Below are 25,883 nucleotides of genomic sequence, written 5' to 3' on the forward strand. Positions count from 1 at the left end.
CAAGATTCACTTGATATAATTGGAAATTATTTGAATGCAACACAAACTTTTTCTTCTTATTTCCGTGTTTTTTTCTACTTTTTTGTTATTTTTTTTCTTTTTGTTCTCTATTTACTCTTTTCCTACATTTCTTTTTTTTCTTTTTTTCTGGCTTTTTTCTAAATTTTTCCTTCTTTTTTCTCTTCCTTTTGATTTTTTTTTTTCTCAGCTTTTCACTACTTTTTGATTTTGGTATTTTTTATTTCTTTTTTTTTCTATTCCCCCTTTCCTTTAAGTCATTTTGTGCATAATTTTACATAATATTTGGTCATGTTGGGATTAAAGAAGCAAAAACAACCCGAAGAGCCGTTTAGGACCCGAAAGAGCCGGTTCCTTTTAGTAAGCAGAGCCAAAGAAGCCGGTTCCCCGACAAACTCTACTAACTGCTCAATTTTGTTCTCCTTCGACTCGACTTAAACATACCGCATTTAGGACACAACGTCAGGGGAACCCGTGTATTTTTACCTTCATGCACTGTAACTTTGACTTAAGTCGCTTCTCAATCAGTAATTTTGAGCCCTCATTTTTGTGCGCTAGCTAGATTTTCTTGTGCGCTGAGAATGTGCGAGCAGTGCGCAATTGCACCTGCGCGCAGCTTAGAGGGAACACTGCATCCATGTATACATTAAACAGCCATGGTGACATCGCACCCCCCTGTCTCACACCAGTCAACACAGGGAACCACTCACTTGTCTCACTCCCTACTCTTACACATGCTCTGCTGTTCACATAAAAAATATTCAATGCTCCCAACAACTTTCACCCACTCCATCCATTTCTTGAAAATCCTTCTGAGAAAAATGGCTTTTTGTGAGATGATTCATTTTAAAACAATGCTTAAATCCATAAACACTGATCAAATCCATCAATCCATGCACAACTTTTAACGCACCTTTTACTCATAGCAGGTCCTCCGTTCATCTTCATACACGTGACTTTACGGGTTTGGACTCCCGTATGGCAGTTAGAGCTGCTGTTCTGGAAATGACTTCCGTTGGGGTTTGTGCTATCCTTAATGCAGGACCCCCACGTCGAAGCCTCCCAATAGAACACCAGGCAAGGATGCTCGTTGCAAACTCGCCACTCCTCCAAAGCGGGAGCTCCCGGGCACGCTTTGCCTTCTGGGAAAAACAAACACACACTGCAAATTAAGTGAATGCTTAACAAAAGGTAGATAGAATTAGAGGTAAGATCGGGCCAAAAAAAAGCACCCGAGCCCGACACAGGCCCGAGGGGTATTAAACCCGACCCGGACCGAGCCCGACTAATTAACTGGATTTGCTGGCCCGGCCCGAGGGGGCCCGAAATTACATATTTTATTTATAAGGAGGGGTGATTTATGATAACAAATTAAACTCTGCCTTTTGTTACAACATCTAGGCCTAAGTTAAATAAAACTGTATAAACATTTACATCTTTTATATTTCTGTGTCTGCACTGCAGATGTTACATTAAGCGACAATCTGTCATTGACGTTTTTTTTTTTTTGAGGTAGCGAAAACATTTAAGGGCGTCCGTCATTTTGACGACTTGATCATTGGGCCATAATCCACAGCAGCAGTAGTAGTACGTCCTTAAGATTTTAGCGCAGCACTTTCATTGAGGGGGTGTTGACGTGTTGTGCCCTTTTCCGACTCCTATGCAAATCCCCCCCCCCGATCGTATTCTATATAAAACGCTTATTAAAACAATAAAGCGAGCTAATTATAATAATTGGGAGATCCTAATCTATATAACGCGTTTATTTAAACAATAAAGCGCGATCGTATTTTACAAAATGCGTTTGTTAATGCGGATGGAAAAGTCACCAACGTCACTGTACGCTATGATTTCCGCAATCACAACTAATTGTACACAAATAATATTTATTTGATTTACTATATTCCTTGGTCTAGTATCCATACATAGTTTAAGTATATATTTTTAATGAACATATATTTATAATTATTAATTAATTTAAAAAAAAAACAAAACAAAAAAAACAAAAACAAAAAAAGCAGGACCGAACCCGACCCGACCCGACCGTATGACTGACATTTCAGGCCCGACCCGGCCCGAAATTGCCTCGGGTTCGGGTTCGGGCTCGGGCTCGGGCCATAAATCTTAGGTCTAGATAGAATACAGCAGGGGTTGGGATCGTTTTTGATCCAAAGCGCTATTACAGTCGGACCTCATTACTTCGCGTTTCGACGTTTGCGGTTTCAGAGCTTCGCAGGTCTAAAAAAATAATAATAATAGAATAAAAAAAAAAAAAAAAAAAAATTAGAAATAAAAATTAAAGCATCTTTGAAGGGGCGTCGCTACTTTGTGGTTCCAGGTTCGCGGGTTCAGAGCTTTGCAGGTCTGAAAAAAAAAAATAATAGAATAAAATAATTTAAAAAAACAAATTTTGAAGGGGCTACTTCGCAGATTTTCACTTTTTGCGGGTGGTTTTGGTCCCCATTAACCGGGTCTAAAAAATTATACTACTCTGTCGTTCCACGTTCGCAGGTTCAGAGCTTCGCAGGTCTAAAAAAATAATAATAATAGAATAAAATAATTAAAAAAAAAAAAAAAAAAAAAAAAATAGAAATAAAAATTAAAGCATCTTTAAAGGGGCGTCGCTACTTTGTGGTTCCAGGTTCACGGGTTCAGAGCTTTGCAGGTCTAAAAAAATAATAATAGAATAAAATAATAAAAAAAAATAAAAATTAAAAATAAAAAACAAATAGAAATAAAAATTAAAGCATTTTTGAAGGGACGTCGCTACTTTGTGGTTCCAGGTTCACGGGTTCAGAGCTTCGCAGGTCTAAAAAATAATAATAATAGAATAAAATAATTTTAAAAAATTTAAAAAATGAAGGGGCTACTTCGCAGATTTTCACTTTTTGCGGGTGATTTTGGTCCCCATTAACCGGGTCTAAAAAAAAAATAATAATAAAATAAAAAATAAAAATAATAACATTTTTTTCTATTTTTTATTTTTTTAAGGTGCGCCGCTACTTTGCGGATTTTCACTTATCGCAGGTGGTTTTGGTCCCCATTAACCACCATAACCGAGGTCCCACTGAATAGCAATATATATATATCCATCCATCCATCCATTATCTGCACCGCTTATCCACAGTAGGGTCACGGGAGTGCTGGGGCCCATACCAGCCATCCTTGGGCAGTGGGCAGGGGACACCCTGAACAGGTTGCCAGCCAGTCACAAGGCACACAGGGACAAATCTCATTCACACCTAGGGACAATTTGGACCAGCCAATTAACCTGACATGCATGTTTTTGGAATGTGGGAGGAAACTGGAGTGTCCGGAAGAAACCCACGCAGGCACAAGGAGAACATGCAAACTCCACACGGGAGTAACTGGACTTGAATTACGTTTTCTGTCATGATTACTGATTACATTTTTGCACAAAACTGTACGCCGGGCCGCCAAAACAAGGGGTTAAGGTACTGTTTATTATTAAAAATATTTTTGTGTACTCTCTCGATTTGTAAATATTTCATGTTTCACTATGGGCAGGTGCGGCTTATTGTCAGGTGCGGCTTATGTATGTACGAAATGTTTTTTCCTTTAAAAATGTACTGGGTGCGGCTTATAATCAGGTCCGCGCTATAGTCGGAATTTAACGGTACTTTATTCACGTTTTCTGTCATGATTACTGATTACATTTTTGCACAAAACTGTACGCCGGGCCGCCAAAAACAAGGGGTTAAGGTACTGTTTATTATTGAAAATATTTTTGTGTACTCTCTTTATTTGTAAATATTTCATGTTTCACTATGGGCAGGTGCGGCTTATAGTCAGGTGCGGCTTATGTATGTACGAAATGTTTTTTCCTTTAAAAATGTACTGGGTGCGGCTTATAATCAGGTCCGCGCTATAGTCGGAAATTTACGGTACTTTGTTTACGTTTTTTGTCATGATTACTGATTACATATTTGCACAAAACTGTACGCCGGGCCGCCAAAACAAGGGGTTAAGGTACTGTTTATTATTAAAAATATTTTTGTGTACTCTCTTTATTTGTAAATATTTCATGTTTCACTATGGGCAGGTGCGGCTTATAGTCAGGTGCGGCTTATGTATGTACGAAATATTTTTTCCTTTAAAAATGTACTGGGTGCGGCTTGTATTCAGGTCCGCGCTATACTCGGAATTTTACGGTACTTTATTTACGTTTTTTGTCATGATTACTGATTACATATTTGCACAAAACTGTACGCCAGGCCGCCAAAACAAGGGGTTAAGGTACTGTTTATTATTAAAAATATTTTTGTGTACTCTCTTTATTTGTAAATATTTCATGTTTCACTACGGTCAGGTGTCGCTTATGTATGTACAATTTTTTTTTTCCTTTAAAAATGTACTGTGTGCAGCTTATAATCAGGTCCGCGCGATAGTCGAAATTTTACGGTACTTTATTTACGTTTTCTGTCATGATTACTGATTACATTTTTGCACAAAACTGTACGCCGGGCCGCCAAAACAAGGGGTTAAGGTACTGTTTATTATTAAAAAAAAAATTGTGTACTCTCTTATTTGTAAATATTTCATGCTTCACTATGGGTAGGTGCGGCTTATAGTCAGGTGCGGCTTATGTATGTACAAAATTTGTTTTTTCCTTTAAAAATGTACTAGGTGTGGCTTATAATCAAGTCCGCGCGATAGTCGGAATTTTACGGTACTTTATTTACGTTTTATGTCATGATTACTGATTACATTTTTGCACAAAACTGTACGCCGGGCCGCCAAAACAAGGGGTTAAGGTACTGTTTATTATTGAAAATATTTTTGTGTACTCTCTTTATTTGTAAATATTTCATGTTTCACTATGGGCAGGTGCGGCTTATAGTCAGGTGCGGCTTATGTATGTACGAAATGTTTTTTCCTTTAAAAATGTACTGGGTGCGGCTTATAATCAGGTCCGCCCGATAGTCGGAATTTTACGGTACTTTATTTACGTTTTCTGTCATGATTACTGATGCGAGGCACCTGTGCCCGCTCCTTTGGCGCCAACTGCCTCGGACGCTGATTGGCTCCCCGTCACTTTTTAAACCCCCGTCTTTCTGTCACCGGTTGTCTGTCCGTCTGCGAACCTCAGTTCATGCTAGGCAAGCTTGTTGACCCTGACTCTCTCCTGTTCTGGCTCCCGTCTATTTCCCGGCTTCGACCCATTTTCTGATCTCAACTACAATTTTTGCTCGCCTGTCCCGGCTCCCGACCTGTTTTTTTCGGCTCTAGAAAATCACTATCGCTCGTCACAGAAAAAACACTTCCGCATCTGAGCAAACTGCTCCCCGCCACCAGCGATCTCCGGATCGTGTGTACTATCCTTTCCCTTCTTCTCAATAAAACTAAGAGAAATGCACGCAAGTGGGTCCTCTCTCGATTCTGGTCCTGACCGTTTTCCTTGACATTGAATCATTCAATTTTTTGTCATTAGGGTAAAATAAATGCGTCCGAATAAATATGTGATGTAGTTTTTATTTGGTTTTGTGAGAGACTGGCGCAAATGATCGTAAAGAAATCCACAAAAACGTTTCATTTGCAAAGTTTTAAAGAGCATAATCAGATAACAGAGATAGCCGGCTATAAATTGTCCTTGAGTTAATATAATTACCTCTCAATTCTCAAGGACATCTTATCTTACTTGACTGCAAAAGGGACAGAAATTCCACCTGGGTTATTTGTTTTTTGGGGTTTGTTCTAAGACGCCCAATTTCAAATGAACAACAAAAAAAAACACTTAAGTTTGTACAGTAATATAAACAGTATATCGACAAAAATGGAACATAATATATGTGAATATTTCTGTATTAGGTTTATTAATTTGAAAATAAAAGAAGAACGTGGTATCCGCAACTTGAAATGCTGATGCTAATGATTACTGATTCGGGGGATTCTGAAAGGAAGCCGTCAGACCGTCTGCGAACCTATGCTCTCAGCTAGGCAAGCTTTTGTACTCTCCAACATTATCCTGCCCTGTTTTCCTGCCTGATACCTGTTGCCGACCTTTTTCTGGACCTGTTTCTGCTTTTGCTCCTCCGTCCCGGCCATTGACCTGTTTTACCCTGTTTCCTGCCGGATACCTGTTGCCGACCTTTTTCTGGACCCGTTTCTGTTTTGCACCCCAGTCCTGGCCATCGACCTGTTTTCTCGCTGTCAACGACTACCCTCGCTCGACGCGTTCCTGCCATCAGCTAGCCGTTACCGACGATCATCGGATCGTGGATGCAAGCACTGCTCTCTTTTTTTAATAAAAACGGAATAAAACGAACGCTATTGGGTCCTGTCTCTGTTCCTGGTTTGTGACAATTAATCTTTATTATTACGGTACATATTAGCGGGTTTGTGTTGGTGTTTGGACAGCATTTGAAAACTCCTTTCTTTACTTTTACCATTTCAGGCTACACTAACAAAAAATCCAGAGGACGGGCATGAAATCACCTCTTTCTAATGTGTCGCTATTCCTAGAAAAGCGGTCCTTAAAGTAAGATAAAACCGGATAGGCACAGTGGAAAATAATTACAAAGGTCCTTTGAACTCAGTTCGGTATTGTTAAGACATTGTTTTTATTTTTGTATTCCCTTATACAGCACATCCGTGACTTTTATTTTGATTAGAATAACATCAGGATGGGTTTCCTTAATGTTCTCTGGTTGATTAATGGTAGTCAGTAAATACAGCCGCAAAGGGTGCATTACAAGTGGTGCATCTAGTAGATATTTTTAAAACTGCAAGTCAGTGACTCCAGTCAGCTACTTCCTCTCTCGTGCTTCTCTCAGCATTGTTTCGTGGACCACAAGCAATAATGGGGTGGGCCTCATTCGGCATACTGGCCTTAAGTCTGACATGTTCAACATTTGTGAGCATTAAACTTGAGGTGTCATTAGGGATAAGCAGTGAAGGTTGGGGGATAGAATAATCATCGCACACATTTTTTTGCTGACATATGGAGAGAGATTTGGACAAAAGTATGAATAGGCAGAAAATCTATCCTTGTTACCTTTTCCCGGCAGGGCCAAGACGTTTCTTGTTCGACTCTGTCGGCCCTCCGAAGTTTTGGAGGCGCAACTGTGTGAGCAGGACGACCAGGAGGACCAGAGGCTAACAACGCAGTCGGCAGGACAGGCGATCTCGCAGGACGCCTCTGTCGGTGGAGGGTCTTCTGGACAGTAAGTCATGGGTACATCCTCACCTGATAACCAGATAAATATAGATATTTAGATATTAGGACCTAATCTCAGACTACTGTAACAGAGTGGGGTGTCGGGGAATTTGCACTCTTCACTCTAGTCGTTCGCGAACAAGCTGTCTGTATGAGCCGGGTCTTGGAAGAGAAACTTCCTATTTTATTTGCGATGACTAGGTTGGACTTATTTGGGTGGGACTGTGGATAAAGCCTTGTCTTTGGTAACAAAGCCCAAGTTAAACAAGACTATTCAAACAGAAACATAAGAGGTGGATGATACAAAAAATAGTCAGGGAAAGAGAACAGCTTGGTATCATTTTAGGCCTGGATCAGATTTGGTCTCAAGTTTAAGATGAAATGATCTGAAATGAAATGATCTGCATTTATATAGCGCTTTTCAAGTCAATGACTTCCCAAAGCGCTTTACATTGTGCTTCACATTTCCCAATAGCGGCCGTGATCTGTGCAGCCATGTAAGGCGCTAACCTGCTTATTGGGGGTAATTGGGGGTTCAATGTCTTACCCAAGGACACTTCGACATGTAACACGGACAAGCCGGGATTCGAACTGGGATCCCTTAATCCTAAAACGATCGCTCTACCTCCTGAGCTACTGCCGCCCCGAAGATCTTACCTCTGGGCTGAAAATGGCGGACAAAAGTCGGGTCAAGTCATGTTTATTTGTACAGCCCTTAATCACAAGAAGAACGGTTTTGATGTGATGTTAAAGGGGGGATTCTATCAAAATACAGTAACGTAATAATCAAGCCAATTCATCCAAATGGTGTCAGTTTAAGTTCTCAACTTCTAATTTAGTTTTGTTTTATTTTCTTATTAATGTTTTGTGTTCTATTCAAGCATCTTCAGTAGATGATTAGTAAAAGAAAAGTCCATAAATTTAAGAGTGTGTGTGTCTTGATTAAAGTATATTGAACTATCAAAAACAGTAAATAATAATTTACCTAAGTGTGTGTAGCCACCCTTCAGAACAATATTTTTCATTCGTTTTCCTGACATAGTGATCTAAAAACCAAAGCGGTGCTCCTAGACGAAGAGACGAGTTTTAAAAAGAATAAACTCGGCTCTTTGATTCAATTGGTCAATAAATTGTTAGTTAGAATAATGTATTTACCACCCATATTCGCTATAAGGGTGTTACAAATAAACATGACTTGACTTGACTTGACTTAGTGATTGAGGGCTATACAAATAAATGTTGCTTGACTTGTGAAGTTATATACTATTTTATACACTGTTTTGTCCTACGTAAAGTCAAATATACTTGTTCTAAAATCTGACTTCAGTGTTTGGGGGCAAACTCTGAGAGAAGGGTGTCATAAACCGCGTTTTGCGTTGGAATGTACGATAGCACGGACCAATCAGCCAGAGGCTTGATCATGGGGCGTGAACATTTCATCAGCATGGGTTATAACATGCGACAACGCTGGAACCACCTCGTCTTCTGCACACGATTGTAATTTTGGCACGGCAGAAAGAACCGATTTGTTCAACCTTTGATTTGGCTAAATAGATTAATATGTGGACTGTATTCGGCGTTCAGCTCAATAATTTCTCCGACTTTTGAACATGCTCCAACTGTAAGGGTTTAGACAAAACACATGAAGTGTCTTGGGAGTCCGGTTTCAGTTTAACAAATGTTAAGAGAAGATAAGGTAACTGAATTAGATTTCAAATGGAGTAAATACTTTTAAGTAACCCTTAATTGCTTCACCGACAAATTGATAGCTTTTCTACCCACCTGTGATCATAATAAGGTAAGTAAAACCTGAATTCATCATCAAAATCCCGATTAAAAACAACCACAATGACAAAAATGATCATGGCTACCTCAAATTGAGCATGTCAGGTGCGGAATAATTAGTTAAAAGGTGATCTCCGTCAAAAGTATTTCTTCTGATCCAGAGAAAAATGAGTGTGAAGTCATTCCGCAGGGCATTCTCCTCCTCTATCATGCGTGAATAGAATATTTACAACCTCAGGCAAAAAAAATGAATAAAACGAACACTATTTGGTCCTGTGTCTGTTCCTGGTTTGTGACAATTCATCTTTATTATTACGGTACATATTAGGGGCTTTGTGTTGGTGTTTGGACAGTATTTGAAAAATCCTTTCTTTACTTTTACCATTTCAGGCTACACTAACAAAAAATCCAGAAGACGGGCATGAAATCACCTCCCCTCCCCTCCCCTTTCTCTCTTCCTAATGTGTCACTATTCCCAGAACAGCGGTGCTAAAAGTAAGATAAAAGAGGATAGGCACAGTGGAAAATAATTATAAAGGTCCTTTGAACTTTGAAGTTGGGTATTGTTAACACATTGTTTTTATTTTTGTATTCCCTTACACAGCACATCCGTGACTTTTATTTTGATTGGAATAACATCAGGATGGGTTTCCTTAATGTTCTCTGGTTGATTAATGGTAGTCAGTAAATACTGCCGCAAAGGGTGCATTACAAGTGGCGCCCGGCTTCAGTGTTTGAGGGCGAACTCTGAGAGAAGGGTGTCGTAAACCGCGTTTTGCGTTGGAATGTACGATGGAGCGGACTAATCAGCCAGAGGCTTGGTCATGGGGCGTGAACATTTCATCAGCATGGGTTATAACATGCGACAACGCTGGAACCACCTCGTCTTCTGCACACGATTGTAATTTTGGCACGGCAGAAAGATCCGATTTGGTCAACCTTTGATTTGGCTAAATAAATTAATATGTGGACTATATTTGAGTGTGAAGTCATTCCGCAGGGCATTCTCCTCCTCTATCTTGCGTGAATAGAATATTTACAACCTCAGGCAAAACAAAACTCAGCCGATGAAACAAAACAAAGAGATTCATACCCACAATAATGTTTTTATTTTTTCCCCTGAAAAGCAGCCCCCGTTGAATAGCCACAAGACTCTCCTTCGATAACACAAACCATCATCGGATGTGCCGTCACCCGCATCATTATCTTATTTGGACCTTTCCCATAAAAAAATACAAAAAATAAAAACCCCATTGAAACTGTTTTATACAAGAACAACCCAAGGGCATATCTGACACCAATTTGTTGTTTTATTTCCTCTCCGAAAAGATTTTGTCAGTACGAGTGAAGAGCAGTTTAGAGAGCAAATGCGCCGATTTCTTCGTTACAAAGATATGGAAGAGTCCTTTGGGGATTTTTCGCAAAGCTTTTGTCCATAAAACTGATACTGATCTCCCCGCAGCCTCTGAAACTGCTGCGGCGTTTACAGTCTACTGGAGATGTTCATAGAAAAAAAAAAAAAAATTGAGAGATAAAAAAATAAAATTTAAAAAACGAAAGTCCCAATGGTGGCATTAGGAGCAATGACTTATGGCACCAAACAACAACTATTTAGGCCCATTTCAAATCCCCGAGGCACATCATCTAAAAATCAATTTTATTTGAGGCGGCAGTAGCTCAGGAGGTAGAGCGCTCGTCTTGGGATCAAGGGATGCCAGTTCGAATCCCGGCTCGTCCGTGTTACATGTCAAAGTGTCCTTGGGTAAGACACTGAACCCCTAGTACCCCCAATAAGCAGGTTAGCGTCTTACATGGCTGCAATACAAGGCCGCTATTCGGAAATGTGAAGCACACTGTAAAACGCTTTGGGAAGTCATTGACTTGAAAAGCGCTATATAAATGCAGATAATTTCTTTTTTTTTGGGGGGACAAAAATACAATGCCTTGCAAGATTTGTTTGCCCTCTATTTGCCTCCATCCATCTTCCCATCAACTCGGACAATTTTTCTAGTCCCTGCTGAAGAAAAGCAACTACAAAGCATGATGCTGCCACCACCATGTTTGACAATGGGGGCGATATTTTCAGGGTGATGTACAATGTTGCTCTTAAACCACATATAACTCATCTTACAAGAGCACCTGGTTTCACATAGAATTTGTGTCTCCCAAGTGGCTTTTTTGCAAATGCCAAACTGGCCTTTTTACGGTATTCTTTCAGAAAGGGCTTTATAGTTGGATTATGCACAGATCCCAGCTCAGTTGTGTATGCCTACATGTCATCTTGGTTGCATCTCTGACAGGGTTGGGTAGGGTTACTTTAACTGGATTACTTTCAATTACTTTTGGATTACTCCAATACCAAATATGCTAATAAAAGACAAAAGAAACTAAATATGAATAAAATGACTCAAATTTGTGCAGGCTTGGGGAGTAACGGAACACATGAAACGGCAAAAATGATGTTGTCAAGTTGTTTGGATTTATTTTCATTTTGTTTCTGTCGCATTTTATGTTCGTTTTGCCGGAGATCAAAGAGATCAAAACCAGGAATCAAACCTTACCAGGTGTTGTGAGTCATCATTGTATTCATATTTAGTTTATTTTGTCTTTTATTAGCATATTTGCTATTGGAGTCATCCAAAAGTAATTGAAAGTAATCCAGTTACAGTAACCCTACCCAACCCTGTTTACAATGTACTCCAGACTTTACCCATTCACACACACACTTACACACCGATGGCGGAGTCAGCCGTGCAAGGCGCCTACCTGCTTATCAGGGGCATTAGGGGTTCAGTGTCTTGCCCAAAGACACTTTGACAGGCCAAAAAGCCAAATTAGGATGCAGAGCCTATTGCCCACAACTCTATCCAGCAGACAGTAGATTAGGAGCAGGGTTGGGAAGGGTTACTTTAACTGGATTACTTTCAATTACTTTTGGATTACTCCAATACCAAATATGCTAATCAAAGATAAAAGAAACTAGATATGAATAAAATAACTAAATTTTGTACAGGCTTGGGGAGTAACGGAATACATGGAATGGGAAAAATGATGTCGGCAAGCTGTTTGGATTTATTTAATTTTGATGCATTTCATGTTGGTTTTGCCGGAAATCAAAGAGATCAAAGCCAGGAGAGAAAGCTTACCACGTGTTGCGAGTCATCATTTTATTCATATTGAGTTTCTTTCGTCTTTTATTAGCATATTTGGTATTGGAGTCATCCAAAAGTCATTGAAAGTAATCCAGTTAAAGTAACCCTACCCAACCCTGGTTGATTTTTAAAAAATATTTTCAGTTTTTAAGCTTTTAGCTTCAAGCGTGAAATGTGACAACATGACCAAAAGTTATTGGGGGGGTAAGACTTTTACAAGGCATCGTACACATAAATGTCCCGCATTAATATCCAAAGTCTCAACTTTTTGTGAAAGATAAAGACAACTTGGGCGGGAGAACTCTGCAAATAGATAGCTGCCCCGAGGTCCTTTTGAAATATTAATACGTGCAATGGAGGTTGTGGCTTTTTGAGCGCATAATACGGCCTATTGAAATTATTTCTGTTCCGTTGGCCCACAGGCCCATAAATCTTTTAACGGAGGTAGTTAAGGGTAATCCCCTCACCTTAGACTAAAACGCCAATAAACGCCTCTCCGATGGCTTTTTAGATGAAGCGATAAAGAAAAACAAGGCACTTTAAAATGAACTGTGGTTAATATCAAAACGGGTCACGGAGAAGCTATTAAGGAAAACAAATGCGTGGATTTTTTTGGCATCGTTGTCACGGAGTGAGTTTTGCTCGGGCATGAAGGATTTTCTACGTTTGACTATAAAGGATTTCGTACGATTGAATACGAATTACATTTAATGCAAAAGATATTCACTGGCGCAGAGGGGCCCTGATGACGGAAGACAGCAGGCATTGTTTTGATAAACGCTCTGCTGTTTTGAGTTTTTCCAGACATCGAGGCGAGGTGGTGGTCCTGGCACGCCCATGGGAGGAGCCGGCACACCAGCTTGTCTACAGCGTGGGCCGAGAGAAGAATGAGGAGAACGAGAGAGGAGGCTAGACAGACTCGAGCGACACTAATCCGACTAATTCGGCCATATTCAATGGAGTTTACTAAGTTGAATTGTTCAAGAAATTAAATCTAAAAGAGTATGAAGGGACAATATTGATTTTCCCTCGACATTGATTTTTATGTTTTATGGCAAAAAAATCCGCAGTGTGGAGTGAAGGATTTTATATATTTGACTACAAAGGATTTTACACGATTGAATACGAATTACATTTAATGCAAAAGATAGTCACTGGCGGAGCTGTGGTGCGAGGTCAGTGCAACCTAGTGGAGAATACAGGAATGGCGGGAAAGGGACGTGAGGCTGATAAGATAATCAGCGCATTTAGACACGGAGGGGCCCTGATGACGGAAGACGGCAGGCATTGTTTTGATAAACGCTCTGCTGTTTTGAGTTTTTCCAGACATCGAGGCGAGGTGGTGGTCCTGGCACGCCCATGGGAGAAGCCGGCACACCAGCTAAAACGTGGGCCGAGAGAAGAAAGAGGAGTACGAGAGAGGAGGCTAGACAGAGACTCGAGCGACACTAATCCGACTAATTCGGCCATATTCAATGGAGTTTACTAAGTTAAATTGTTCAAGAAATTAAATCTAAAAGAGTATGAAGGGACAATATTGATTTTCCCTCGACATTGATTTTTATGTTTTATGGCAAAAAAATCCTCGGTGTGGAGTGAAGGATTTTATATATTTGACTACAAAGGATTTCATACGATTGAATACGAATTACATTTAATGCAAAAGATAGTCACTGGCGGAGCTGTGGTGCGAGGTCAGTGCAACCTAGTGGAGAATACAGGAATGGCGGGAACGGGACGTTAGGCTGATAAGATAATCAGCGCATTTAGACGCGGAGGGGCCCTGATGACGGAAGACAGCAGGGATTGTTTTGATAAACGCTCTGCTGTTTTGAGTTTTTCCAGACATCGAGGCGGGGTGGTGGTCCTGGGACGCCCATGGGAGGAGCCGGCACACCAGTTTGCGGAAAACGTGGGCCGAGAGAAGAAAGAGGAGAACGAGAGAGGAGGCTAGACAAAGACTTGAGCGACACTAATTCGACTATATTTGATGGAGTTTACTTACAAAATTGTTCAAAAAATTAAATCTAAAAAGGTATAAAGGGATGATATTGATTTTCCCTCGACATTGATGTTTAGGTTTTATGGCAAAAAAATCCTCGGTGTGGAGTGAAGGATTTTATATATTTGACTACAAAGGATTTTATACGATTGAATACGAATTACATTTAATGCAAAAGATAGTCACTGACTGGGCTGTGGTGCGAGGTCAGGGCACCCTGGTGGATAATGTTGTTTACAGGAACGGCAGGAATGCGATGTACAGCTAATAAGATAATCAGTACATCCAGACGTTGTTGACGCAGAAAGGCCCTGATGACGTAGAAACGCTCGGTGTTGTTTTGAGTATCCCAGACATCGGGACGCTCTTCGACGAGATGGTGAAGCCCAGAGGGCTTCCTCCACACGCCCATGGGAGGAGTCGGCACCACATTATGCTGGGAGAAGATGGCCAATAAAAAGAGAAAAAGGCTTCCCACGGACTAAAACGACACTAATTCGGCCGTTTTCGATGGGGTACACTTAGTTATATTTTTAGGGTAAAAAAATTTCCTCCTGTGTGAAAATGCCGGTCTCTTGTACATCTTTTCCATCAAGAAATGAGCGCGCATTGTTAGGTGAATGTAGGTTGTGCTTGGTTAATGGAGTCAGATAACTACCGTATTTTCTGCACTATAGGGCGCACCGGGTTATACGGCGCACCCCCAAAAAATAGTTTTTGGTCCTATATCTTCCATACATAATGTGCACCGGATTATAAGGCGCTACAATGGGAACGTCGACAAAACAGTCAGATAGTTCAGTCAAACTTATCACCCCCTTAACATTCCGAAAGCTTGCAAAGAAACAAATACGTGTCTCAGACATGTACGGAAACAGTGACTGTAGGTTAAAGTCTTGGGATTCAAGAAATACCAACCATTCCTTAGTTTCTATTTTCTTTTTCGCTCGCAACTTTATTGTGCATATGACAATAAACACTTGGAATTGAGTTTAATTTAAAAAAGACCCATCACAGAAACATCAATATCACTCTGAAACAAGATACTGGGAAAATATATAGCTGGAGTAGCTCACCGAAGTCGTTGCGTTCAATAATAATGTGCAACCATGGTCCTCTTATATCCGTGAGTGTAGTAAATCCAGGAGAGTAAAATATTTACAAATACAGAATAGTAAAATATGTTTTATCTATGCCGTAGACAACCAAACTTGCTATTCACATTCATCTTTTTCGGCCAATTGCTGGCTTTGTATTGCCGCTTTAGCCTATGCGAGCCTGTAAATGATAAAAATGATCCGCCTCCTTTACTTCCGAATAACTTTAGCCAATAGTGACTGATTCAAATGATGATTGACACATTGGCTGGGAAATGAAACGCCGGCATATGTATCCCAGCATACACCGCGGACGACTTCGCCGCCTTCGGGGGAAAATCTAGTCGGCGGATGCTTGCCTTAGTTGCAAGACTTAATATTGACCCATAAATAAGGCGCACTGTATTATAAGGCGCATGGTCAGCTTTTGAAAAAAATAAAGGCTTTTAGGTGCGCCTTATAGTGCGGAAAATACGGTAATTGGAACAATTTGGTAAACGATACATTAAAATAATGAATTCCTAACAGGCAATTGCTGAAAACCATTCAGTTGGAGTGAGTCAAAAAGAAATTCATTTGTATAACCACTCGATTCCAATTAATGAAAGTTTCCCAACTTCAACTGCCGTGTAATCGGTAGTCATTCGGAAAAGCTGGGATGGAAACGTGCAGACGCAGCGAGGACATCTTCTCTTATGTGGAGTGAATTCAATCGACAGCTCGCAAAGACGAGAGAAAAGATGAAAGGATGTCATTAGGAGGGTGTTTGCGATGTCTATGGCTACATTTTAGGCGGTCTCCCCGACAGTCAAGCATCCCGGAATAACCCCTCTCAAATTCAATGGTAGGCCCCAGAAGCGATTTTTTTCATTCTCATAAAATATATATATATATTTTCGTTGTTTTTTTTTTCCTTTGGTCTTGGAATACTGTGTTCTTCTTCCTCCATGCATACCGCCCATGGTGTTGTCCAAATAACTCAATTTTAGTTCCATCAGTGCACACCATATCTGGTATGTTCGAATGTGCTTTATCAGCGTTCCCCGAAAAACGTGGGGGATTATCTTATTCAATGCCATAATAGATAAATATGTTTTCTGAACCATTGTCCCCAAGTGCCAAAATGTAAAAATATGTTTTTTTTGTTTTATTTAAAAAAATAACTTGTATATAGGGTTTGGTGTAGCACATTAGATAGATAGATAGATAGATAGATAGATAGATAGATAGATAGATAGATAGATAGATAGATAGATAGATAGATAGATAGATAGATAGATAGATAGATAGATAGATAGATAGAGCTAGATAGATAGATAGATAGATAGATAGATAGATAGATAGATAGATAGATAGATAGATAGATAGATAGATAGATAGATAGATAGATAGATAGAGAGAGCTAGATAGATAGAAAGATAGAGCTAGATAGATAGATAGATAGATAGATAGATAGATAGAAAGATATATAGATAGATAGATAGATAGATAGATAGATAGATAGATAGATAGATAGAGAGAGCTAAATAGATAGAGAGCGCCAGATAGATAGATAGAGAGCGCTAGATAGATAGATAGATAGATAGATAGAGAGAGCTAGATAGATAGATAGAGAGAGCTAGATAGATAGAAAGATAGAGCTAGATAGATAGAAAGATAGAGCTAGATAGATAGAAAGATAGAGCTAGATAGATAGATAGAGAGATAGATAGATAGATAGATAGATAGATAGATAGATAGATAGATAGATAGATAGAGAGAGCTAAATAGATAGATAGAGAGCGCTAGATAGATAGATAGATAGATAGATAGATAGATAGATAGATAGATAGATAGATAGATAGATAGATAGATAGATAGATAGATAGATAGATAGATAGATAGATAGATAGATAGATAGATAGATAGATAGATAGATAGATAGATAGAGCTGGATAGATAGATAGATAGATAGATAGATAGATAGATAGATAGATAGATAGATAGATAGATAGATAGATAGATAGATAGATAGATAGATAGATAGATAGATAGATAGATAGATAGAGCTGGATAGATAAATACATAGCGAAGTGGTTAGAGAGAGCTAGATAGATAGATAGAGAGAGCTAGATAGAAAAATAGACAAGTGGATAGAGAGCGCTAGATAGATAGATAGATAGATAGATAGAGCTAGATAGATAGATAGAGAGAGCTACATAGATAGATAGATAGATAGATAGATAGATAGATAGATAGATAGATAGATAGATAGATAGATAGATAGAGCTAGATAGATAGATAGAGAGAGCTACATAGATAGATAGATAGATAGATAGAGCTGATAGATGGATAGATAAATACATAGCGAAGTGGTTAGAGAGAGCTAGATAGATAGATAGAGAGAGCTAGATAGAAAAATAGACAAGTGGATAGAGAGCGCTACATAGATAGATAGATAGATAGATAGATAGATAGATAGATAGATAGATAGATAGATTCACACTTTCAGCAGTATCCTTGCGTTGAAAAATAAAATAATAAAATAAAATAAACAGAATACAGAAATACGCAATATGACGTGTTGATAAAGTATTTAAATAGTGCTACAGAAAATACATTCTGTAATAAAAATATGGTCATATGCAAATGTGGGGGTGGGGTTTAATGTCGGCTTTTACTCCCCCGGGTGGAGTTAAAGAGCCTCCTGGCATGAGGAAGAAATGATCTCCTCAGTCTGTCCGTGGAACAAGACTGTGACATTAGTAGGTATCAAGCCTGTATGTATATCGATGTGTATATACATATATATTTTTGTTTTTTGGTAAAGGGGTAAGAGCTTCTGCACTCTCTTCTGAATATGTATGTTTTCTCTCCCTTTGTTTGCTAACGTGGAGCTTCAGCGCTGTTAGGGCAGACAGAGACACGAAAGCCTGCGGGAAGCGGCGAGGAGGCGGACTCGCTATTTATGTGAACACAAGGTGGTGTAACCCTGGGCACAAAGATTTACAACTGCGGCAGGGACGTCGAACTTTTGGACTAGCGTGTGACATCATCCACTCCGCTGTTGCTAAACTACAACACAGATCCCCGAGGCCATCCTGTTAATCTGTTAATAAACAACGAAATTATACTGCTGGAAGTGTGAATAAAGTCTCTATCTATCTAGTTTATGCATCTTCCTCATTTGTTTTTTTTTATTTTACATGTTTTTTTTTTTTTTAATAAATTGTGTCACAATAATCAGGAAGTCTTGCAGTACTTGTAATGCATATTGAGAATAAATAACAACAACAACAATGCAAATAATTGTTTTTATCATTCAAGTGAATGATTGCCACTATTTGTTTTGTACTGTACTACAGTTTGACCTGATCCACTTCAGTCAGTCTTACAGGAAAGAATGACAAATGGAGACATTTATTTTATTCTGGATAGAAAAAAACCACATAAACTTTGAAGCTGCCCTTTTCCCGCAAAAACAATATACGAACGGCAACCGCTACTTTATGTAGCTCGCTATAAAATTGATAGCTTTTATAGCAATAAATAAAAATACGAAGAAACAACAATAAAAAATCTGTTGTAAAAACTATAGAAAACTTGCGGAGGGCAAATGTGGCACAAACAAAAATCATTCTATCTTAGGAAATCATTATGTATTAATAATGAATGCATACATGATAAATCTCAGTGTAAGAGAAGCTTTATGATAATGTCACTCAATCTTTTTGAGCATGGGTCGAAGTGTTTACATAATTAATCGAGCACTAAAGGGTTTATTCACCTTGTTCATGGCCAAATTCAAGCACTTTTAAAAGGACTTTCAAAGCCTATTTTCCAATTCCTCCAAAGAAAAGAAAAAATCCGGTGTGAATCAGAAACTTTGCAGAGCCACAAACATATCTATATAAATAGGGAGCAGAACCCACTCGCGTAACGTGACTCACAGTTTATTGGGCAGAAGAGAATGGAGCACACACTCGATCAGGAGATCGTTGGTCGCGTGAGATCGTGGTGAGAGCAAAACAGGAGCAAAAACACAGGAAAAAAATGGAGATTCACAGGGCTTGGCAAAACGAGAGCAAAAACACAGGAAAACGGAGATTCTCAGGGCTAGACGTGTCAAAACAGAGTTTCGCAGACACTCCAACAAAAAGTGACTCACAGGACAGAGTTTAAGTAGTGACAGGGAGCAATCTGTCAACAAGTTTCAGCTGGTGTCCATGGGCGGGGCCAATTGGGCGCCATGGCAACCGTGACAATATCTGTGATTTACATATGTGATATGCATTTATATATAGATTATTGCGTGTGCATTTATCTAGACAAATGTTTTTTCTGATCTTGACAAAATTCAAATGTATTTGTTTTTGAGACGAATTAGTAAAATGTAGTTTACATTTTGAATGTAAATGGTCTGCATTTACTGTACACAGCGCTCCCAAAATGCTTCAAACGTACCCATTCACACACACTCACACACCGATAGCAGTATCAACCATGCAAGGCAACTACCTGCTTATAGGGAGCATTCGAGATTCAGTGTCTTTCCCAAGGACACTTCGACATACAACACGGAAGCGAACCTGCAACCTCTTGGTCCCAAGACAAGCGCTTTGCCTCCCAGTTGTAGGATGATATTCCCATTAAAATTTTGCACTGCGAAACAACATCTTAATGGCCCAAAATGTATGCCATCCTTGCACTAATACACATTTTATAAAGCTCTGTTTTGTTTTAGCAAGCACCAGTCCTCTTGGGCGCGAACCGATGACGCTTCGTAGCACATTGCTGTACAAACTAATGCCAACTGCAGTTAATCACGATGGAAGAAGCAATGCAATGGCAAATTGAAGCCACCAGAGAGGAGACATGTTGAGTAACGTGGAAACAATTTCAAGCCTTTACAAGCATTTCATGAAAAAGCAAGCACTTTTCAATGCAACATTGGAGTTCAAGTATTTTCAAGGTTTTAAAGTACTGAATCACTGATCATTCTTACCATTATCTTTAAAAATCAGTTGACATTCTGTTCCTACGCATTGCTTACATCTTGTTAAAACCCGACCAATTTCGTCTGTGTTCTGTAAGCACATTCGCCTAACACGCGAAAGGTCCCCAGTTTCGGGTGGAAACAAGTGTTGGCCTGGAGAGGGATGGGCACCACCAGGCTGTACTTGCCCCAGACACACCACAGGAAATGGTACCCCTACTACCCTAGTGATAATCCACCACTTTATATAACATCCAGGAACCTCTCCGAATATTGATTAAAAGGGGTGCACTATAGATTCCCAGAGAGTGAAATTTTTAAGCAGACGCTCCTCTATATACGAGCATTGGACTTACGAAAAACCGTAGATTCGAAAAAAAAATTCGGGATGTCGAAAAATATCCACCCCGAAGAAGAAATCCGGCTTCTACTTCCTAGTTCATGTGTAAACATACTATACTGTATCTCCAGCGGGCTAAAAACGTTGAAGTTTTTATTAATTGATATCTCGTTGAAGGAATTTATACATTGGACTATAAAGGATTTTATACGATTGAATACAAATTACTTTTAATGCAAAAGATATTACACTGGCTGGGCTGTGGTGGGAGGTCAGGGCACCCTGATAGAAAATATTTACAGCACATCCAGATGCAGAAAGGCCCTGATGACGTAGAAACGCTCGGTGTTGTTTTGAGTATTCCAGAAATAGTGACACTCCTCGACAATATGGTGAAGGCCAAGAGGGGGCTTCCTTGGCACACCAATGGGAGGAGTCGGCACGCCATTATGGGGGGAGAAGATGGCCAATAGGAGAAAAATAAAATACTTGAGAAAAGGCCTCCCAGAGACTCCAACGTCGCTAATTCGGCCGTTTTCGATGGAGTACACTTAGTTAAATTATTAGGGAAAATAAATCTGCCCCTGTGTGGAAATGTCGGCTTCCTGTGTATCTTTTCCCTCAAGAAACGAGCGCGCATAAATTGTTGGGTGAATGTAGGTTGTGTTTGGTTAATGGAGTCAGATAACAAATTCGAACAATTTGGTAAACGGTCCATTTTGATATTTAATTCTAACATCGTGCATCCATTCAATATGGTTGGTGTCAAGTGTAAAGAAGAGGCGAGCCGTTTCTTTTGAAATGAAAGCGGAATAAGAAAGCTTGATGCGGTTGAGAAAATGTTTAGAACGTTTTTCTTTTGGTCACTTTTCAACACGGAGGAGGAAGTCGCCTAACTGTTGAAGCGCATCTTCCAAAAGTAAGTTAAACTTAACTTTATTTATCTTTATAGAGAATATCATTTAATGAAATGTTTATTTTTTAGTATAAAACAATGCAGGTTACGTATACAAGCCTTAAACATACTTATATAAACCTTAAACATACAAAATATAGCATTGAAGCAACTTACGAACAAATTAAACTTATGAACAATCGTCCGGAACCTCGTTCGTAATCTGAATAAGGGAATAAATCGGGACTGGTTGGGTGCCAGCTTTTGCAATGATGACTGCGGACATCACCAGCTCATTGTTCTGCTCAAAACATTTGGAAATAATTGTACCGTAAATTCCGGGCTATAAGCCTCTACTTTTTTCCCAAACCTTCAACCCTGCGGCTTATTCAGTGATGCGGCCAATATATGTAATTTCTTTAACAGCCGCCAGCGGCGCTCGAGTCCCAAAGGTAAGATTTAGACCGGTGGAATATATGCGCCGAGGAAGACTGCAACTTCTTAGCTTGTGCACAAATTAAATTAGCGTAGACATATCCTCATCATGCAAACTGCAAAAAGAAAGGCACTTGACGTAGCTTTCAAGCTTAAAGCAAACGAGCAGTCCGATAAAGGAGGAAACGGAGCTACTGCACGTAAACTTTACTTTGCGAGCATGTTGCTAGCCTGGAACGACGTCTATATGACAAAGTCTCTTTCCCATACTGAAGGAAGACGAATGTGATGACATCAGTTATGAGGAAGAAGAAGAGGACTGTTTACGGTGCTTACTGCAAGAACGGTATTTTTTTTTACAGAGCTGTTTACTACGTTGCGAGCGTGTTGCTAGTAGCGTTTTGCTACCCTTCACAGGCACGGTTTGGGATGAAAGTTACAATATTATAATTCAAGCTTTGAAAACTCTCTCGGTGTACCGTCTTTCTTTGTAAATATGTGTAACCGATGTATAATATATATTTGCAGCTGTATATTTTGTAATGTATTTATTTGAGACACTTATTCTGATATGTTTTGCGAATTAAAAAAGAGGGGGCGGAGCAAACGCGGGCTGACGGGAAGTGGGGTAAAGGTAAGTGAGACCCGTTGTCGCGGCGGACAATAGTGGATATATATTTTTCCCACCCTTACCTTTGGAAATATAGACTTTTTTTTTCCTTGGATTAGTTTCAACGGGTACCCGGACACTGCAGGTCTGCATCAAACTTTAAGTACTGGTATCATTTTCTGTTCATTTTGCCGGCTGTAATTTTTGGACTGTGTACTTTATATTCAGTTACAATCGCGGGACTCAAAGCCGGGATTGGGCTAATTTGATTGTATTACATGTTTTAATGTGGGCGCATGCGGCTTATATACAGGTGCGGCTTGTGTAAGTACAAAATCGCTTTTCCCTCTAAAATGTGGTGGGTGCGGCTTATAATCAGGTGCGCTCTATAGTCCGGAATTTACGGTAAATGTCTTGGTTGAGGAGTTGGAGTCAAGCAAGTTCTCTTTTCACATGGAAATGTCAACTGAGGTGATTGAGCCAGCTAATTAGAATGCCTCGCTGGTCCTTTAGCTTGTCGTTTTTCAATTATTACGCTGACTTGGCTCAGCGGTGGCCCCGACGCTCATTGCACTTGCAGGTTCTCGCGAGTCCATCAAATGTGCACTGGTGATCAACACGTCAACATTCTTTCAAAGAAGTCTACTGCAGCTAATGTCCTCCTTTTTTCTCGCATTCAAGATGCTTCGTCTGTCAGCCTGTCACAACTTATTAGGCTCCTTAAGTGGGACTCTCACTTAGATGATTTGGAACTAATGAATGGAAGAACAAAGGAAGGAAGAAATGAAGAAGGAAGGAAGAAAGCAATGAAGAAGGAAGAATGCAAGGAAGGAGAGAAGGAGGGAAGAAACTATGGAATGCCCTTCCAAAGAAGGAAACAACAGCGGAACACAGACAAAAATGAATATTTAAACTCCAGAAAACTTGTGAAAGAAACTACAGAAAGGAATTAAATTAAAACTTAAATTAAAGAAAAAATGAAGGAAATAAGGACTAAGAGAGAAGGACATACAGAAAAGGAAGAAAAGAAAGAATCAAGAAAGAAACAAGAAAGAAATAAGATAGAAATGAGAAAAATAAGAAAGAAGGAAAGAGTAAACACATGAAACAAAGAAGGAAAGAGTAAATGCAGGAAAGAAAGCAAGAAAGAAGGAAAGAGTAAACGCAAGAAAGATTGAAAGAAAAAAAAAGAAGGGAGGAAAGAGTAATCGCAAGAAAAAAAGAAGGAAGGAAAGAGTATTCGCAAGAAAGAAAGAAAGAAAGAGAGTAATTGCAAGAAAGAAAGAAAGAAAGAAAGAAAGAAAGAAAGAAAGAAAGAGAGAAAGAAAGAAAGAAAGAAAGAAAGAAAGAGTAATCGCAAGAAAGAAATAAAGAATGAGTAAATGCAAGAAAGAAAGGAATAGAAAAAGAGTAAATACAAGAAAGAAAGAAAGAAAGAAAGGAAGAAAGAGTAAATGCAAGAAAGAAAGAAAGAAAGAAAGAAAGAAAGAAAGAAAGAAAGAAAGAAAGAAAGAAAGAATGAAAAGGAAAATAATGCAAGGAAGGAGAGGAGGAGGGAAGAAACTGAAATGTCCTTCCAAAGAAGAAAACAAACAGTGGAACAAAACACAAATACATATTCAAACTCAAAAAAATGTGCGAAAGGAACTACAAGAAGGTCTTACTAGAATAAAGGAAGAAACTACAGAAAGGAATTATGGGAAGGAATTACAGCAATGAAGGAAGGACAGAAGGAACACATGAACAAACATCAGACACATAATTAAGGCAGAAAATAACTAAGAAGGGAGGAAACTACAATGGAAGGAAGAGTAAGGACGTACAGGAAGGAAAGGGGAAGGAAGTTCGGAAGAAAGAAAGAAGTGAAGGTAGGAATAATGGAAGGTATGAAGGGACGAAAGAACAAAAGAAAAATAAACTAAATATCTAAGTGAGAGGAAAAATTAGGCATGGGGATGTACAAACAAAAGCAACAAAACATAAAGGAACAAGTAAACTAAAGAAGAAAAGAACCAAGGAAAAGACTAAGGATTAAGGAAGAAGAAGGACCTACACAAGAAGGAAGGGAGGAAGTAAGTAAGGAAGAAAAGAAAGGATGGACTACAACAAGGCAATTAAAGAGGTAACCAAGGAATAAAGAAGAAAGAAAGAAAAGAGGCACAGGAACAAAATAAAAGAAAGAGTAAAGAGAGAAGGCCATACAGAAAAGGAAGGAAAGAAAGAATCAAGAAAGAAATAAGAAAGAAATAAGAAAGAAACAAGAAAGAAACAAAAAAAATAATAAAGAAACAGGAAAAAAGAAATAAGAAAGAAATAAACATGAAAAAAACAGTAAAGAAACAAGAAAGAAACAAGAAAGAAACAAGAATCAAGAAAAAAAGGAAGAAAGAAAGACAAAATGAAAGACAGAAAGAAAGAAAGAAAGAAAGATAGAAAAAAAAGATAGAAAGAAAAAAACAACATAGAAAAAACAAGATAGAAAAAAACAAGAAAGAAAGAAAGAAAGATATAAAGAAACAAGGTAGAAAGAAAGATAGATATAAAGAAATATATAAAGATAGAAAGAGGATAGAAAGAAGTAAGACAAAAACAAGAAAGATTGAAAGAAAGAAAGAAAGGAAAGAAGAATATAAGGAAGAAAGAAAGAAAGGAAAGAAGAATATAAGGAAGAAAGAAAGAAAGGAAAGAAGAATATAAGGAAGAAAGAAAGAAAAAAAAAGAAAAGAAAGAAAGGAAGAAAGAAAGAAAAAAAAGAAAAGAAAGAAAGAAAAAAAAAGAAAGAAAGAAAGAAAGAAAGAAAGAAAGAAAGAAAAAAAAGAAAAAAAAGAAAAGAAAGAAAGAAAGAAAGAAAGAAAGAAAGAAAGAAAGAAAGAAAGAAAGAAAGGAAGGAAGGAAGGAAGGAAGGAAGGAAGGAAGGAAGGAAGGAAGAAATGAAGAATGAAAGATGCAATGAAAACATAATTATCAAATAAAATAAAATCAAAAGCTAAATATCGGTAAGCAAGTGTGCAAATCACTATCATTCTACATGAATTCCTGAACCTTCCAGGCACATATCCTCATCTCCCCTTCTCACCAATCTTCCAAAGTTCTCGCTAAAAAAAGAAACGTTACCTTCAGCGCTGACGCACTTTGCACTCTGGACTAAAGTTCCCGGGCCGCAGGTGTTTTCGCTCGCCGTGCAGTTGCCTTGCTGAACTTGCCATAGGAAGCAGACAGGATCCTCGCAGGGGATGAACTCAACCAGGTGGGGGCAGGCATCCGACCCACTGCCGGACACCCACAGCACCTCCCGCTTCCTTTGGATAAAACCTGTCACAAAAACACCAAAGAAGAGATTTGTCGTACTGGGATACTTCGATACTTTTCGCTTCGGTTATCGCTGGTTGCCTGCTAC

The 25,883-nt window shown here is 39.0% G+C and overlaps 1 protein-coding gene across 1 annotated transcript in view; it reads right to left on the bottom strand.

Moving 5' to 3' along the window:
* Window positions 1-25,883, bottom strand: part of thsd7ba (thrombospondin, type I, domain containing 7Ba) — a 484,701-nt gene that overhangs the window by 194,967 nt on the left and 263,851 nt on the right. Inside the window, exons 8-10 of the mRNA XM_088352325.1 lie at window positions 25,601-25,798; window positions 7,034-7,225; window positions 932-1,160 (exon numbers count right to left, since the gene is read on the bottom strand). Coding sequence (XP_088208451.1) covers window positions 932-1,160; window positions 7,034-7,225; window positions 25,601-25,798 — 619 coding nt within the window. The remainder of the gene's footprint in view (window positions 1-931; window positions 1,161-7,033; window positions 7,226-25,600; window positions 25,799-25,883) is intronic.

This window comes from Urocampus carinirostris, chromosome 14 (assembly GCF_059441175.1).
Source record: "Urocampus carinirostris isolate Australia breed hairy pipefish chromosome 14, RoL_Ucar_1.0, whole genome shotgun sequence".
Lineage (NCBI taxonomy): Eukaryota > Metazoa > Chordata > Actinopteri > Syngnathiformes > Syngnathidae > Urocampus > Urocampus carinirostris.